The 15,627-nt window shown below is 42.0% G+C and overlaps 1 protein-coding gene across 1 annotated transcript in view; it reads left to right on the forward strand.

Moving 5' to 3' along the window:
• LOC148335215 (insulin-like growth factor 1 receptor) overlaps nt 1–15,627 on the forward strand; it is a 97,410-nt gene that overhangs the window by 72,765 nt on the left and 9,018 nt on the right. The window contains exons 3-16 of the mRNA XM_088297873.1: nt 562–862; nt 1,446–1,582; nt 2,229–2,373; nt 4,630–4,838; nt 4,913–5,039; nt 5,549–5,784; nt 7,031–7,198; nt 8,275–8,482; nt 12,258–12,544; nt 12,616–12,758; nt 14,252–14,417; nt 14,497–14,599; nt 14,683–14,753; nt 14,829–15,058. Of these exons, the coding sequence (XP_088153999.1) occupies nt 562–862; nt 1,446–1,582; nt 2,229–2,373; nt 4,630–4,838; nt 4,913–5,039; nt 5,549–5,784; nt 7,031–7,198; nt 8,275–8,482; nt 12,258–12,544; nt 12,616–12,758; nt 14,252–14,417; nt 14,497–14,599; nt 14,683–14,753; nt 14,829–15,058 (2,531 nt within the window). The remainder of the gene's footprint in view (nt 1–561; nt 863–1,445; nt 1,583–2,228; nt 2,374–4,629; nt 4,839–4,912; nt 5,040–5,548; nt 5,785–7,030; nt 7,199–8,274; nt 8,483–12,257; nt 12,545–12,615; nt 12,759–14,251; nt 14,418–14,496; nt 14,600–14,682; nt 14,754–14,828; nt 15,059–15,627) is intronic.

A 15,627-nucleotide genomic window follows, 5' to 3' on the forward strand; every position in this document is an offset into this window, starting at 1 on the left:
ATTATTATTTTATATACAAAGCATATCCCCTCACCTGAGCTGTGTAACATGCGTCTGAAGTCGTTATCAGAGTCGCAGTCTCTTCAGCATCATTTACGATTTGCGCCTTCTCTCTGTTTGTTGGCTATTGCAGGCAGCATGTGCCGTGTGACAGGACATTCCAGGCTGACACATTACTCGTAATTTCACATCCTGTGTAAAGGCCATTGAGCAAGCACAATAAAGTGTGCTATTGATAATGCCCGAACAACAAACAAATGAAGGGTTTCTATTATTCATGACGCCTCGCGGCTTTATTTGAAACACACACGTTCATTGATTTTTTTATTTTCCCTTCGTGCCTGCAGGAACATTATTGTGTTATTTACAAGAGAGGGCAACACCACTGATGTTTTAGTCTACACATTTACCAGTACCGTTTTTTTTCCCCCCCTTTCAAAGTGATGACACATTTTATTTACAAGTAAAGAGCGATACAACATGTGGATTCCTGTCTATATTTACCACAAAGGTGCTTGTATCGTTATTTAATTTCTTCCATCCTCTCTGTGTCTCCTCCAGTGTGTCCCAGCCACTGCAAGCAGGCATGCACCGACAAAGGCGAGTGTTGCCACAGCCAGTGCCTAGGCAGCTGCACGGTAGCCAACAGCGACACGGCGTGCTCCGCCTGCCTCCATTACTACCACGAGGGCCGCTGCGTGCCCGACTGCCCGCCCGACACGTACAAGTTTGAGGGCTGGCGCTGCATCACCTTGGACCTGTGCTCCCAAGTGCACCTGCCCAGCGACGTTCACTTTGTCATCCACGAGGGCGAATGCATGCCTGACTGCCCCTCTGGCTTCGCACGCAACGAGAGCAACCGGTAAGGACAAAACGCTTTTGCTTCCGCTTCAGGTGGTGCCCATTTGATCACGCCATGCCCCCGGTGTCCTGCTCCTTGAAATACACGCACACAAAATGATGTATTTTTCTTGATCGGCGTTACTCAGGTTAGATGGCAAAATGGCCACTTCAATCCAAAATGGGAGACTTCATGTGTCTTTTCTGGCAAACTTCTTGAGAATTTTTGGTGGATTTTCTCATGGTAGTCATACCTACCAAATTTATTGTTCCTGAGTGACATTGGCTTCAGGGTTGGATTTTCCACCAATTTTGGGGTCCACTACCAAAGCAATGTCAATTCATCGAACTTTGCTGCCATTTTGCGCCTGGATGCTATGATGCTAAATCAAACGTTTGCCAATTTGACATCACCCACCTGTCTAGTATTGTCAAATTATAGGTAGCATTCGAACCAAATCTCAAGGGGGGGGTAACCTTTAAGTGACCCCTGGAGACTGCCAAAGACACCATAAAATGGCCACTTCAAAGCAAATACATCTGACGTCTTTGGCCCCTCATTGAGCCCGCTGTTGAATTTTCGCTCCTTTTCTTTTTCTTTCCAGAATGATGTGCAGTGCTTGTAATGGCTTATGCGATAAGATCTGCTCAACCTCCATCATCGACTCGGTGAACGCTGCTCAGTCCCTGAAGGACTGCACCGTCATCGCCGGAAATCTGGACATCAACATCCGCCACGGAAGTGAGTGCGATGCGGTTGTCGCTCACTTGGGACGGCGGCGCAGATCTCCCCGCCAGATTATGCAGGCTATACTCGTCTGCTACACTTTGTTGAAAACAAAAATGAGTTAGCTTTCCAAATGCAGCTGCATACCTGATGAAATGGCGGAAAACGCTCCGGAAAATTGGAACATGCTGCCATTTTAGGGTTGTGATTGGCTGGTCCAGAATGTTCCCCTGCTGGCATTGGCTCCAGCTCCCCGCAACTCGTGCCATCATGCTTTAGACGGTATAGATTCCATTGGTTCTCAAACTTAAACAAAAAACTCTTGATCCTTAAAATGTTTTGATCAAAGAAAAATGAATAATGTGCAGAATGTAGTGCGTTTACGAGTTGTAAAAGTACCCCGAATGCACCATGTTGATGTGATACTGCTGTTCTAGTCCAAACCTCAGGGCCACAAAATGTTCATTCTTGACAGTCTCTGCTACATGTATCCTTTGATTTTATTTGTATGACTCGTCTCACGTATAATGAACCTGAAACACGAGTACCTAATTGGGCGTCTGCATCGAGCCTGGGCGTCACAGCAATAGAAGTCCCCCGCTTGTTGTCCTAATATGGCTTTCATGTGTTGTGTGTTTGTGTGTGTATCTGCGGTCCCCAGATAACATAGCGTCTGAGCTGGAGAGCTTCATGGGCCTGATCCAGACGGTGACGGGCTATGTGAGGATTCGTCACTCCCACACACTTGGATCGCTGTCCTTCCTCAAGAGTCTGCGTTACATCAACGGGGAGGAGCTCATGGACAAGTAGGGCCGCTCTGTGTGTGTGCGTGTGGCAAGGGGGGAGGCCTAGGGCAATCAAGGGACACGAATGATGGTGTTTCTGACAATGTTATCAAAGAAGACCCATCAAGTTGTGTGACTAAAGTACACAAAGAGGTTACATTGACAACTATTGCTGTTTTTGGGGACATTAAAATATTTATTAAACCGATTCCAGGTCTCGCGTAGGTGCTGGAAATTGTAAGTTAAGGTTTGTAGTGCCGACGTTTTACGGAGAGTGCTGTTTACTGCTTAACAACTTTTTTTTTAAACTAAAGCCATCTGACTGACTAGCTGATTTGATGAATATAAAATAAGTTAAATTAAAATGAGCCTCTCACCTCTTTTGGTATATTTGTATTTATTGTGCTGGATTTTCTTTTTAAAGGGTGTGTGTAAATCACACTATAAAATACTAAGTTAGATTTTGTGTCACAACAATGTTGAGCACTTTGAGTTGGATTGTATAAAAAGTGCCCCATAAATAAAGTTTGATTGCCCAACGTAGCTTTCATTGTATAAGTAAGCAAATCCAGCCCAATAAATTCACTCTGATTCTTGTGCACTATTCTGAGAGGGGGTGTGTTCGGCGAGGTATGGCGCGCTCCGCTCCCATTCATTTCCGAACACATCCAGCACTGGCGGACTGTGGTTTTATTCTTCAATAGATCAATAAATAAATTGTTATGGAGCTCAAGGGGGGTTAGACTGATATCTGAGGGTGCGATAGCACCCCGAGCCCTAGTGCAGCGCTGTACATGCATAGACAATGTATATATTTTGTTACATACAACTAAAAATAAATATTAAATATATGTATGTTTAAATGACAAATTGTATTATTTGTTAACTACAATGAATTTGTTACGTAATAGCTGCATAAAAAATCTCCCGATGATGCATGCTTTTGTTTGGACGAGGAAAATATGTAGATTAAGATATAATTTGAAATGCTTAGTATAAAGCCAACATCTGCTTAAAAACAGCTTGAAACGATTTTGGAAAAGCTATACGAGCTCATGTAGCAATACGACCACACCAATAAGTGACTTGAAAATCTGCTGCCTTTCAGTCACCTCGTCACTGAGATATCGCAAGCCACTTTAGATATGAGAATAAGATGGTTGCTTTTTTTTGGGGGGGGTGGTCAATGGGGTCATGGGAAAGTCTGTTGCCCGCTTCACGTCGTCAATCCCGGGGTAGAGTTTCACTCCGCGGAAGGTTGTTGAGGATGTCTGGCATTCCCTTCATTCCGCGGCTCTTGTGCTATGGTATGTTCCAGAGCTCTGATGAGTGGAGTGAAGACATGACTGCAACATCTCAAGTCTTATAGTCCATAATTTTAGTGCTCAGTGCCGCTGGGACAGCGAATCGGAAAAAATCCTTAGAGAGAGGCCTACACCAATCACCACAGTGCGCTGCAATGACCCACACATGAGCAAATGCATTTTTTAATACAATGCGGTGCTAGTTTTCTTTATTAAAAATACATTAAAAAATTGTGGCGTGGTTGGGGGGGCTGGAAAGGATTTATGGCATTTCATGCAATTTCAATACGAAGCATACATTCTATACACAAATTAAAGTCAGGATATAACGATTACAATTAGCACTATTGTATAGAAGCTGTTAACTCCTTCACTAATGTGGCCGTATATATTCTTCAACTAGAATCTTACTTTTCGTGCCACCACTGAATAGTTTTGTTGACATTTTTTTTCACTTAGTCTGTGTGAAGAGGGTCTCGGACAGATCTGTGAAATTCAGTATGAGCATATGATCACTTTGGATTTGTGATCAGCACAACTTTTGAGTTGAAGATAAAGATCAGGTAGTCAGCGTTGTTCACTGCGTGTTTCATAGTGGAGTGTTTTTTTTTGTTGCTGCTTCATAGATGAGGTATCACAAAAACAAAAAAAATATTAGCTTCAAAGTCACTGTTCTGTCTGACGTTTCTTGTCACAAAAAGCTTCTTTTCTCCATGTTTTGATCAAAAACCAGCTTCTTTGGTGAAAACAACCCATGCTGTTGATTGTTAAAGAATGGGAAAAACTTTCTTTTGAGGTAGGTTTGGTGCTTCTGTTGTCACAGAACAATGTTCTGTCATCTTGAAAGGCAAGTCGAAATGCTCTAAAACTGGCAAAATGGGGGACCTGGAAATTTGTCGCCTCACGGAACAAGATAAATCATCAATTTTCTATAGTATGTCCCTTTTAAAGATATCTTTGTATCTTTCATCAGGTTGTATTCCTTCTCTGCCATCAACAATCAGCACCTTCACAACCTGTGGGACTGGACTCAGCACAACCTGACCATCCGGGCAGGACGCCTTTTCTTTCGGCTAAATCCCAAACTCTGCATGTCCGAGATCCACACGATGTGGGAGAAGACTGGTGTCACCGACAAGCCGGAGGAGGGTGACTTCCGCAACAACGGCGAAAGAGCCAGCTGTGAGTTTTGGGGTTTCCATGACGGGTGTGTTGTCAGTAAACATCTCACCGATCGTCCTCTTTGATCGTTTCAGGTGAAAGTCACATCCTCAAGATCTTGTCCAACAGCACGTCCAGCTACACCATCCGTCTGGCATGGGAGCGCTACCATCCGCGGGATTACAAAGGCCTTATCAGCTTCATGGTCTACTACAAGGAGGCGTAAGTGCAACGAAAGACGGCTCATTATCCTATATAACACACTGTCATTACGTATAAATAGCTCAACATTGAGGCTTGATGAAGGGTTTTCAATACAAAGGCCTATTCTATGTTGGGACAACATTTGTTTATGCTTGCTTTGCATAACTATGCACATTTTGCTGCCAATTGGCAACCAGAAGAAAAGAAAAACATCATTGGTTGATTTTTTTTTTTTTTAATCTAATTTCAGAGTGGTTGCCATGATATTTGCACCATCCGTGTTTATTTTCATACATCCCAACCGTGATTACTGCTCAGAATTTTGCCAGGGCTGCCTGGAAGTTTGGAATGTTTTTTTTCTCTTTTGCTTTGGCAGTGACAGCAAATACACATTTGTAAATAATGAGCTAAGAAAAGCTCTTTCATGTCGGATGGTGTCTGCAGTCATACCCTAGAATTAGTTTTATTTTCAAACCAAGGAACGAGCAGATGTCATTCGGGGCAATGTTTTTGTGCTCCCTCGCCAGCCCTTCTCAGAACATCACCGAGTTCGACGGTCAGGATGGCTGCGGCTCCAACAGCTGGCACACGGTGGATGTGGATCTTCCTCAGGACAACAATTCGGACCCCAAAGTGGGTATTCACCACCTCAAACCCTGGACCCAGTATGCCATTTTCGTCAAGGCCATTACCTTGCGGGTAGAGGACAAACACATTCCCGGAGCGAAGAGTGACATCATATACATTCGCACTCGTCCATCGCGTAAGTCACAGACACTCCACTAACATCCCACTTCTGCATGCTACTCTCACTCTTGATCTGTGTTTCCCAACTTAAACCTGTATTTTATGAATGAAAAATGTTAAGTTTAGTGCTGCGACAGTTTCCTCAGCATGTTGCAACAGAGATACAGAGAGACTGGAGGAGTCAAAGAAAGGCATAAAATTGGATGTCCTTGTTGGTCCATTGCTGGAATTTTTTTTATATTTATTTCAAACCTTTTTTCTGAATCCTGAAAGATACTGAGGTCAAGTCTTCATTTTTAATGATGTGGAAAGCAAATAGCACAGAAACGATGGGTTCAACAATGAATTGAAATCAAATCCACATTGCAATGCAATTTTAAAAACAGGCTGCAATTTAAGGGAAAAGGAAAATCAAGAAAATTTTGCTTCATTTCAGTCAGCCAGCAGGCTTTTTTTTCACATGTACGTACAGTATATTTTATTCATAAAGTGTGACATTGTGTGTGCAATGTTTAGATACCATTGTTTAATGAAACATTGATTTATGCGTACCACATACTAGTGAACGCTTAAAAGACTGCAAGTCAAAGCGTTTAGAAAACTAATAATTCAAATGGGAGTAGATAACTGTCTTTCATATTAATTCATAGCTCATTTGCCTTTTTTTAGCATAAATATTACCTGAGAACAAAACATTTACATAATATACATAATAAATCAGATATTGTTTACTTAAATACAGATTAATAGTGTTTGTTGATGAATACATGGGAAAAGGGGTTTGAACAAAAAAAATTCATATATTAAATTGCAATTGCAATTTTGAGGGGATAAAAACTCAGTTTCAGTAGATAATTTTTTAAAAATTCTTCAGCCCTATCAGAAACATAAACATAGCAAAGAAAGAAAAAAAAAAAAAGGAAAGATTATTTTCTTGAAGGGTAGCAATTGTTGCGTTTGAGTGACTGAGTGTTAAGCACCTATTATTAATTTTGCTGTTCAGCTCCTTGTGAGGGAACGGAAAGTTGGGCAAAAAGTATCACTACATTGAACAAATTAAGAGACAGTCAAATTATTTTGCATTGCAGATTCAGCATTAAAATTTCCCTCACAGCCCCAATAGCCGTTACTATTTGTAAGATGCATGTATACAAATATTGGAAATTGTCTCGGTCTGATCATCCTCTCTCACATCACGCTCATGCGCCGCGGCCCAGTGGTTGAGAATCACAGCTCTTGACAATGACCTTTGTCCGCTGCAGTGCCAACTGTGCCCAAAGACCCCCGTGCCTATGCCAACTCCTCCACCAAGCTGCTGGTCAAGTGGTCGCCGCCGCTCTTTCCCAACGGCAACCTAACCTACTACCTGGTGCGCTGGCAGCAGCAGCCAGAAGACCGGGAGCTCTACGTGCACAACTACTGCTCCAAAGGTCAGTGTGAGTCCCTTGTGGGACTTTATAACTTCCAACTAAAGCAGGCTACGCACATGACACCATTCAGGCCAAAATAGGCCATGTTCACACTGCAGCTCAGTTGCAATTTTTTTCATGACCATATGCGACACGTATCAGATTTTGTCGCAGTATGGAGAGTACTATTCCGCTATTACAAATCCCATCTGGGCCTTTTTCATATGTGGATATGCAGACATTGCATCACAAGTCGCATTTGGTTTTGTAATGTGAACGAGTAGATAAAAATATTGGATTTGACAAAAACTCCCAAATGAGTGTTAACGTAGCCTTAGAGCAGTTTCCCTATTTTGTGAACTAAGTCATTGAAAGCACGACTCTGAATATACACCTTTGTAATTACATATTTATATTCAAATCCGTGTGTGTGGCGCATGCAGTGGACATACAGTATAACCAAACACATGTGCAAATAGAATTTCCCTGTAGTTTACCAGTTGTTATAAATTTGCATTTATAGGCCCAGGTGCCAAATGGGAGGAGAAAGGGGATAATCCTTTCGCAGACAAGAGACAAGCGCTGTTAAAGTAGCGAAATATACAATTTAATAAAAGCTTGCATTCAAGAGGATGGTTCAAATACAAATGGGATCGCTGCTTCCATATGTGAGATCATATTTACATACGAACAGGCAGTCACCTGCCTTAAGCAAGTAGCGCCCCCCTCGGCCTACTATTTGCATACAAGGAATAAAAGTATTTTTTTTATATTGGGTCCCCTTTAGAATCTCTTGTTGTGGCTGGCTCTTCTTTTGGAATAAGTGTCACAAGAAAAGCCACAAAAAGCAGAACTTGGCCAGAACGAATCCTTTGATGTCCAATGCAAACTCGTGAGGCTTTAGAGACATATTTTCCCCTAAAATTCCAGCGGAATTCCAACTTGTATGACCTTAGGGACATTTTGACTTGAGGTTCGCTGTATCAAGATTAAGTAGCACTGTCTGTGGATTTGAAGCTCCCAGAGAGCCATTCTAATTCTTCTGAGCTCTTTCAGGGAACCGTTGAAAAAATATTACTTTCTCTCATCCAAACCAGAGCTAAAGATCCCAATCCGAATCTCAGCGACGGGATTTGCCGACATGGAGGAGCTCACCAAGCCCACCAAATCGGACCTTTCGGGGCCCAAGAAGGGTCCTTGCTGCGTTTGTCCCAAGACGCCCGAGGAGAAGGACCGAGAGAAGGACGACCGTGTCTTTTTAAAGCTCTTCGAGAACTTTCTTCATAATGCCATCTTTCTGCAGAGGTACACTTACAGTCAGGGGGGCTTGGTCCTTGCTGTAGATAATGATGCATTCTGAGCAGGTTCTAAAAGCCCTCTTTAGCTGCCTTTTTGTTGCCATGTCAACTGATGGCGCAAAGTGCATTAGGACGTGGCAGATTCGGGGAGTTACACAAACAAAGGCGATGACAGAGCGGTGATTAAGCATTCTGAAGGGTCTACTTTGGCTGCTCGCTCTTAAGATCGCTTAGTCGTCTTTGTTCTCCCCGCCACCGACATCTGTGTTGTGTTAACTTTGCTGGTGGCTGCGGATGTTTCGCGCCGTTTTAAGGACTTCCACTCTCGCACTCTTCACATAGACGTGGAAAAAAAATGCAGGTGTCTGCAAATGGCTTCAATCCATCACAGCTTTAATGCACTTGTCGGTTAATCCAATGAGCACTCAGTAGGTATCTAGTAAATCCATATTGTAAGCAATGCCGCAGCACCACGAAAGATCATTCATCCAAGTCTTGTCCTTTTTTTCCCTCTCTCCCCTGAGTTGGATCAATGTGGCTTTCGAAGAAGGAATGATAAAAATGTGGCTTTTTATTGTAACTGAACTCATATCCTTCATCCCTGGCTGGCTGTTTGGATGCGTTACAGTATAGATGCTCTTTTGTGGGGAAGCATAAAGGCTGGAGGAAAATTTCCAGTCTGCGTCCAATTGCTCCATTCCGATTGAAACATTTCTATGCAAATTTTTTGGGGGGGTCGGTCTGTGAGGTTATTCGAAAGGTCACGAGTTGAGAATTGACATTTTTTGGAATGTGCCATCAACTATGATGCCCCAAATCCTTAATTGTTATTTTAAAAATTATAAATATATATATATTGAACCCATTGCGGCCGATTTTGGGTGAGAGGCAGCGTACTCCCTGAATTGGTCTCCAGCCAATTGCTGGGCTCATATTGGCAAACAATTCACACTCACATTCACAACTTTGGACAGGGATGGGATAAATAACAACGCAAGCATGGGGAGAACATGCAAATTCCATACAAGAATACCTTATTTTCTCCTCTGCGAGCTGAGAGGGGATGGGTGAGTTACGTACAAAGGAGAAAGAAAAGAATAATAACAAAAAATGATGCTAGCAGGTACTAATTTGCCCTCAAGGACAACATGTGTGGCTAAAAATACCTTTCCATTGATGGGACAATATGACTTACTAAGAAGAATTAAATCAGAAGATCAATGTTCAAGTTTATTTATTTATTTATTTATTTAAACTTCACATGGTACACATTTCTTCCGGACCCGGGGATGTTTTGTTTAAAAATACAGTAGATTGTGTTCACTGGGAAAGAATACCGTTTTTATTTACCACCAAATAATAAAAATAAGGTTTTAATTTCAATACTGTGCAACATTTTTGCTCACGGATTTTTGCTCAATTAGAATTCAATATCGGCCCGTATTGAATTGAAACTCAGATCCTCAGGACTGTGAGGCAAACACCAAAATACACCACTGTGCCACTCTTCATATATTAAATGTCATTTAAAAGATATTTCATGGAAGCTGAACAACATTTATTTATCCAAACTGCATCGGAATTCATTGTCCTCATCTACAACCATGCATTGCTTCTCTCAGGTCAGCTTCATGTGTCTGTCCATTGGCAGCAAATTCTTTTTTTCCCCAGCTGGGGCTCAGACATTTCCAAGAAATCTACATCTGGATTGTAAAAGAATGAGGCAAGAGCCCCATCGTAACGTCTAGTGAACTCTACAAGACAAACACAAAGTAGGAAAAACGGACCAAGTTGTTGGCTTTGTGCAACTAAGGCCCAGCGCTAATAATCTGTTCCCTGTTCGGTGGAAGGTGTCGTCACGGCTTTCCTCCTAGGATTCCATTACGTAAAGGTTGCTCTTTTTTTAGCAGGCCAGGTCACGACTCTGGCTGTAGTAAGTCACTTAGCTGTAAGGTCAGGCGGCAGTCAGCTGACAACTCACTCATGATAACCCGACACTATTAAAAGGAGCTCCTCGTCCCTCAGCCCGGACTGAATTACAGTCACATATTTGAATATATACTTCACTGCCGTGTTATATTTGTCGTGACTTTCTCTGGATTGTACCACACCAGTTATAACTGCCAGGGTGGAATGTTAGTGTGTGTGTGTGAGACTGTTTTCTCCCAGGCATCAATCGTCCTCTTGTCTCTTCAAAGATGTACCATGTTGCACTTGACCCGCAGTCAGATCACTATTCACAAAATAGCCAAAAGGACTCATAAGACAGCACAGTGCCAGTAGTTTTTGAAACTGGACTCTGGCCTTGCGTGTTTTTTTTTTTTTTTTTTACTCCAATGAACAAATGGTCAGAAATAAGTTCTTTTTTTTCATTGAACACGTCATTTGAGCCAACTGGCCGTGTTCATAAATAAATGTTCTGCTCGAAACTGTGCTGCTGTCATCACCTGTCTGAGCTTTGTAATGAGACAGCTTGTGCTAGAAAATCATGGAAAAATAAATGCCATAACTTTGAATGAAACTTGAAAGAACAACCAGAAAACAATTTAGGAGCAAATGAAAATAATCATGAATTAAAATAATTGCGGTACAAATCAATTAAAATAAATACCTTGTGTAAAAAGTGTTGAAGAAGAGAGTTGTCTTTTTTAAAAGAACTTAACAAATTATATCAAATATAACAAATGAGGGAGAATAGTTATAGTACCTGTCTGCATCCACTCCAGTGTTTGAGTGAGAATATTCATTATTTGAAGGAATATCCCTTAACTCAATGCTAATAGTTTATTAGCATGTCAGTGGGATTTTACATTGACTGTTAGCATTAGCGCTGGAGATGTCTCTAAACAAAGTATGTGTTTTATTTAAAAAATACAATAGGCAATTAATTTTGTTGTGTGTTTAGTCATTCGACATATTCTTTCATTTTTATTCGATTCTAATGTTTTTAAGATCGTGAAAAGCCAAAATCAAAATCACAATTTGAATTCTATGAATTGTCCAGCTGGCAGCTTGGCGCGCTATGAGCCTGGCTCCAGTCGCTGTCGTTTCCATTCAACCACTTCCAATTTGTCATTATGATTCAATAGCCTTCGTGTTTTGTTCCCCCCTCTCTCGTACTACCAAATAATCAGTCTGCCTCGCTATGATCCGTCTGACCTCATCCGGCTGCATTGCTCCGCGGGGAGTAGTATGCAGCATCTGGACAAATGGCACACGCACGCACACACAAACAGAGTCATGTAAGCATGTCCAGTGGGATGTTTAAGCTTTGTGTAAAACGCTCCAAACAGGCAATTATGATTAGTTATAATTAGATTTTTTTTCTGGCCTTGTCTCTTGCAGTCATTTTCTACAAGAGTAGAAGGACCGCCATGAAAAAAGATCAGATGTGTAGAATTGAGAAAATAAGAGGAAGTCTTTTAAGATAAAAATTAATGTATATTCAAAATAAAAGTTGCATGCTTTTGATTTTTTTGCCAAAACACTGTATGTTTTCCGGTTACAGTTATACTTTCACATTGTACTTTTTAATGTTTTTTTTATATAATATATAAATATATATATATATATATATATATATATATATATATATATATATATAGAGAGAGAGAGAGAGAGAGAGAGATAGAGAGAGAGAAAGATAGAGATAGATAGATAGATAGATAACTTTATTTTCGAAACATGAAAGCATTAATCTTTAAAAATGGGCTGCTACTTTTTTTTCTCCAAAATATATCAGAAATGCATCTGAAATATTTGACTTTATTCTTGTTTTTCAGACCTCAAGAGCGTCGACGTCGGGACCTTTTCGGCCTGGCAAATGGCACTGAGTTTCACGAGGGCGCCGGCAGAGGCAACGGCACGCTCGGTCCAAGCGCGAACAGCACGGATGGCATCCCTCCGGTTATGGAGTACCCGTTCTCTGAGGACAAGGCAACCTCGGAGGGCTTACAGATCTCCAACTTGAGGCCCTTCACCGTCTACCATATCGACATCCACGCCTGCAATGAGGAGGTTGGCCACTGTAGTGTTGGCGCCTTCGTCTTTGCCAGGACCAAGCCTGCGGGTAAGAATCTATAGGAATGCATGAGCCTTGTGAGGATCTCTTCGTGATATTTACATGTATTTTTTGTCAAGACAAAGCCGATGACATTCCGGGGAAAGTGCTCTACGAAAGGAACGACAAGATGGAAGGTTGTGTTCTACTGCATTGGCCCGAGCCCGTCATGCCCAACGGCCTCATCCTGATGTACGAGATCAAGTACCGGTTGGGTGCTGAGGTAAATCAAAGACATATTTAATCAGTGGTGAGAAGTAATGTGTATGAAAGCAGATTTTTCTTTATCTGAGTTTTTAGTTTTTTCAGAAGACTTACTCCCAGCATTTGAAAACAGCTACCTATACTTTGTACTCCTTTTGTTACTTTTTTTAACGACGAGTATATTTCTGGGAACAAATGCACAAGACAGTACCTTGACTCAAATTTGTTTTGGAGTTGTGAACTGACACTTGGTCGATTTATTGATTTTTTTAAATTAATTTATTTTTTATTGTGTTTCATATTGCGAGCCACAATCTGAGGTTCACACAAGTTTCAGATATGCCGCTTCTTGAGTGAAGTAAAAAGAAAAAAAATCAAAACTCAGCTTAGCTAAACAGATCATTCAATTCTAACTCTTAAATGAAATTATTAATAAATACAATATACTTTAATCAGTAATTGGACCAGTTTTTCATGTTTTTGGAGAGAAAATGAAAAAAAAGACTTTGGCTATTATTTTAGAAAGGTGACAATTAAGGAGAGCCAATACATTTTTAGTCATTAGCAATCCAACACACAAATACCAAATGAGTTAAATCAATTGAAGTTTATTTGTGTAAGGGCTTCACGAGCCCATAGTTGACAAATATTAGTGATACCCGTTGCTCTAAATTCCCCAACCTGGCAAGGAAAACCGTAAAGCCCATTTGGGAAAAAATAGAAGAAAACTTTTGCGGGGGACCACAGATAGGGGAATCCCCCCCTTCCAGAATGACCCGGCTGCAAGCACCTCTGGCAGATGTCTTTGTGGAACCGATTGTTCTTCAGGACCTGCCTTGGTCGGTCATTGCAGAATTCTTCATAAGAACGCCTCAGAGGAAGTGGCCCACCTCAGATCTTGTCCTACTCGGTCGCTGCAGGTCCAGAGTGCAAAAGCAGTCGAGTTAGTCGTCGTCACCTCGCCCCCCTTTCCAAACAGGAAAGGAGGGAGGCAAGAGAGCGGTGAAAGGGCATTAAAACAGGCTCACGTGGGGTGTAACTAAAAGCAAGAGTATAAAAATAAGTCTTAGGTCGTGATTTTAAAATTTCTAATGAGGTAGGAGCTAATTTCAGCAGGTAGGGCATTCCAATGTAATGGAGCTCAAGAATGCTCAAGAACCTGCAGACTTATTTTTAGCGCTCAGAGTCATCAAAACAACAGACGAGCATGTTTTTAACAAGGGTTTCAGGACGGAACATACATAAATCGAAAAGGTACAAAAGTGCTCCACCATATTTTGTCCCAAACACAAATCCTACAGTGTATTCATTAATTACATTTTCTAAAAACATTTTTTTTCTTTATATGATGCAATACGGTGTTATTTTTCCTTTATTGAATCCTAAAATTGTGGTGTATTTTTTTTAGGGAATGCAGTGCATTAAAGTCATTTAAATTCATCTCAATAAGTTACACGTTTCTGTATTTCTCTTTTCTTACTATAACACTCCATGTGCCTTGCTGTGTTTCAGCCCGTGAAGCACGAGTGTGTATCTCGCGAGCAGTACCGCAAGCACCGAGGGGCTCGCCTCAGCAACCTGGGCTCGGGGAACTACTCGGCCTGCGTCCGTGCCACGTCTCTGGCGGGCAACGGCTCCTGGACGGAAAGCGTGTCCTTCTACGTGCCTCCACCCAAACGTAATATAATTTTTTTTTTAAATGATATTCAGAAGGTCGATAACCCACCGTGCTGATGACTTCTGTCCTCTCCTCGCAGTAGACAATGGTGTGGCGCTCTATCTGGTTGTCATCATTCCCATCATTGTGATTCTCTTCATCGCCACACTCACCACCGTCCTCTTCTTTGTTAACAAAAAGAGGCAAGTATTTTTCATGAGTTTACCACAGAATGTTGCTCTATACCACGGGTACAAAAATCGAATGTTGTGTTTTGCGTCAACAGGAATAGCGATCGGCTGGGGAATGGAGTCCTTTACGCTTCAGTCAACCCCGAGTACTTCAGTGCTGCAGAGAGTAAGAAACATCGCAAACACATGAGATTTTCTTAGATCGCGCATATGGGTCTGACCTGCTGCCGCGATGCGACAGTGTACGTCCCGGACGAGTGGGAGGTGGCCAGGGAAAAGATCACCATGCACCGTGAGCTGGGCCAGGGCTCCTTCGGCATGGTGTACGAGGGCATCGCCAAGGGAGTGGTGAAGGACGAGCCCGAGACGCGAGTGGCCATCAAGACTGTCAACGAGTCGGCCAGTATGAGGGAGCGCATCGAGTTTTTGAATGAGGCGTCCGTCATGAAGGAGTTCAACTGCCACCATGTGGTAAGCACCCTGGGAAAAAAAAAAACGCCTGATAAGTGTGGATGAGTTGTTGTGGCGCGACTATGAATGAACGTGCAGAATCTCAAAATGTTGCAAGAGTTTGATAGGTCAGAATCAATTTTTAGAGCCTCGGGCGAGGATCAGCCTCCCGGAGATGCAACCCTTAATCAGCGCGATCCCTGTCTCATCAACTCTACAAAAGCCGTTTTGTAATACAGTTTCCCCGCTGAAGGGTTCTCTTACAACTGTTCTAAAATGCTTGTGCTGTAAAGAAATAAATCACAGGGAATCGGAGCACTTTGGTGTGTGGATTACCGTTTTCAAGACGCGTGAAGGAAGCGTGTAATTAACATTCATCCTTAATTTGGCAGCAGGCGTGATTGGATTGAGACAGGAAGTAAGGCTTCGCTGGCTTTTACCTCAAGCCAACCCTGATTTATCACCCTCTACTGTACACTCGTACATTCTGGACGGGTTGAATCACAGTATACACACACATAAACATATACACACCCCATATGGAAAGTCTGAGCCAAGATTTGAACAAGAAACTTTTGAATGTGAGGCAG

This window comes from Idiotropiscis lumnitzeri, chromosome 6 (genome assembly GCF_059441095.1).
Source record: "Idiotropiscis lumnitzeri isolate Australia: NSW breed Sydney's pygmy pipehorse chromosome 6, RoL_Ilum_1.0, whole genome shotgun sequence".
Classification (NCBI taxonomy): Eukaryota; Metazoa; Chordata; class Actinopteri; order Syngnathiformes; family Syngnathidae; genus Idiotropiscis; species Idiotropiscis lumnitzeri.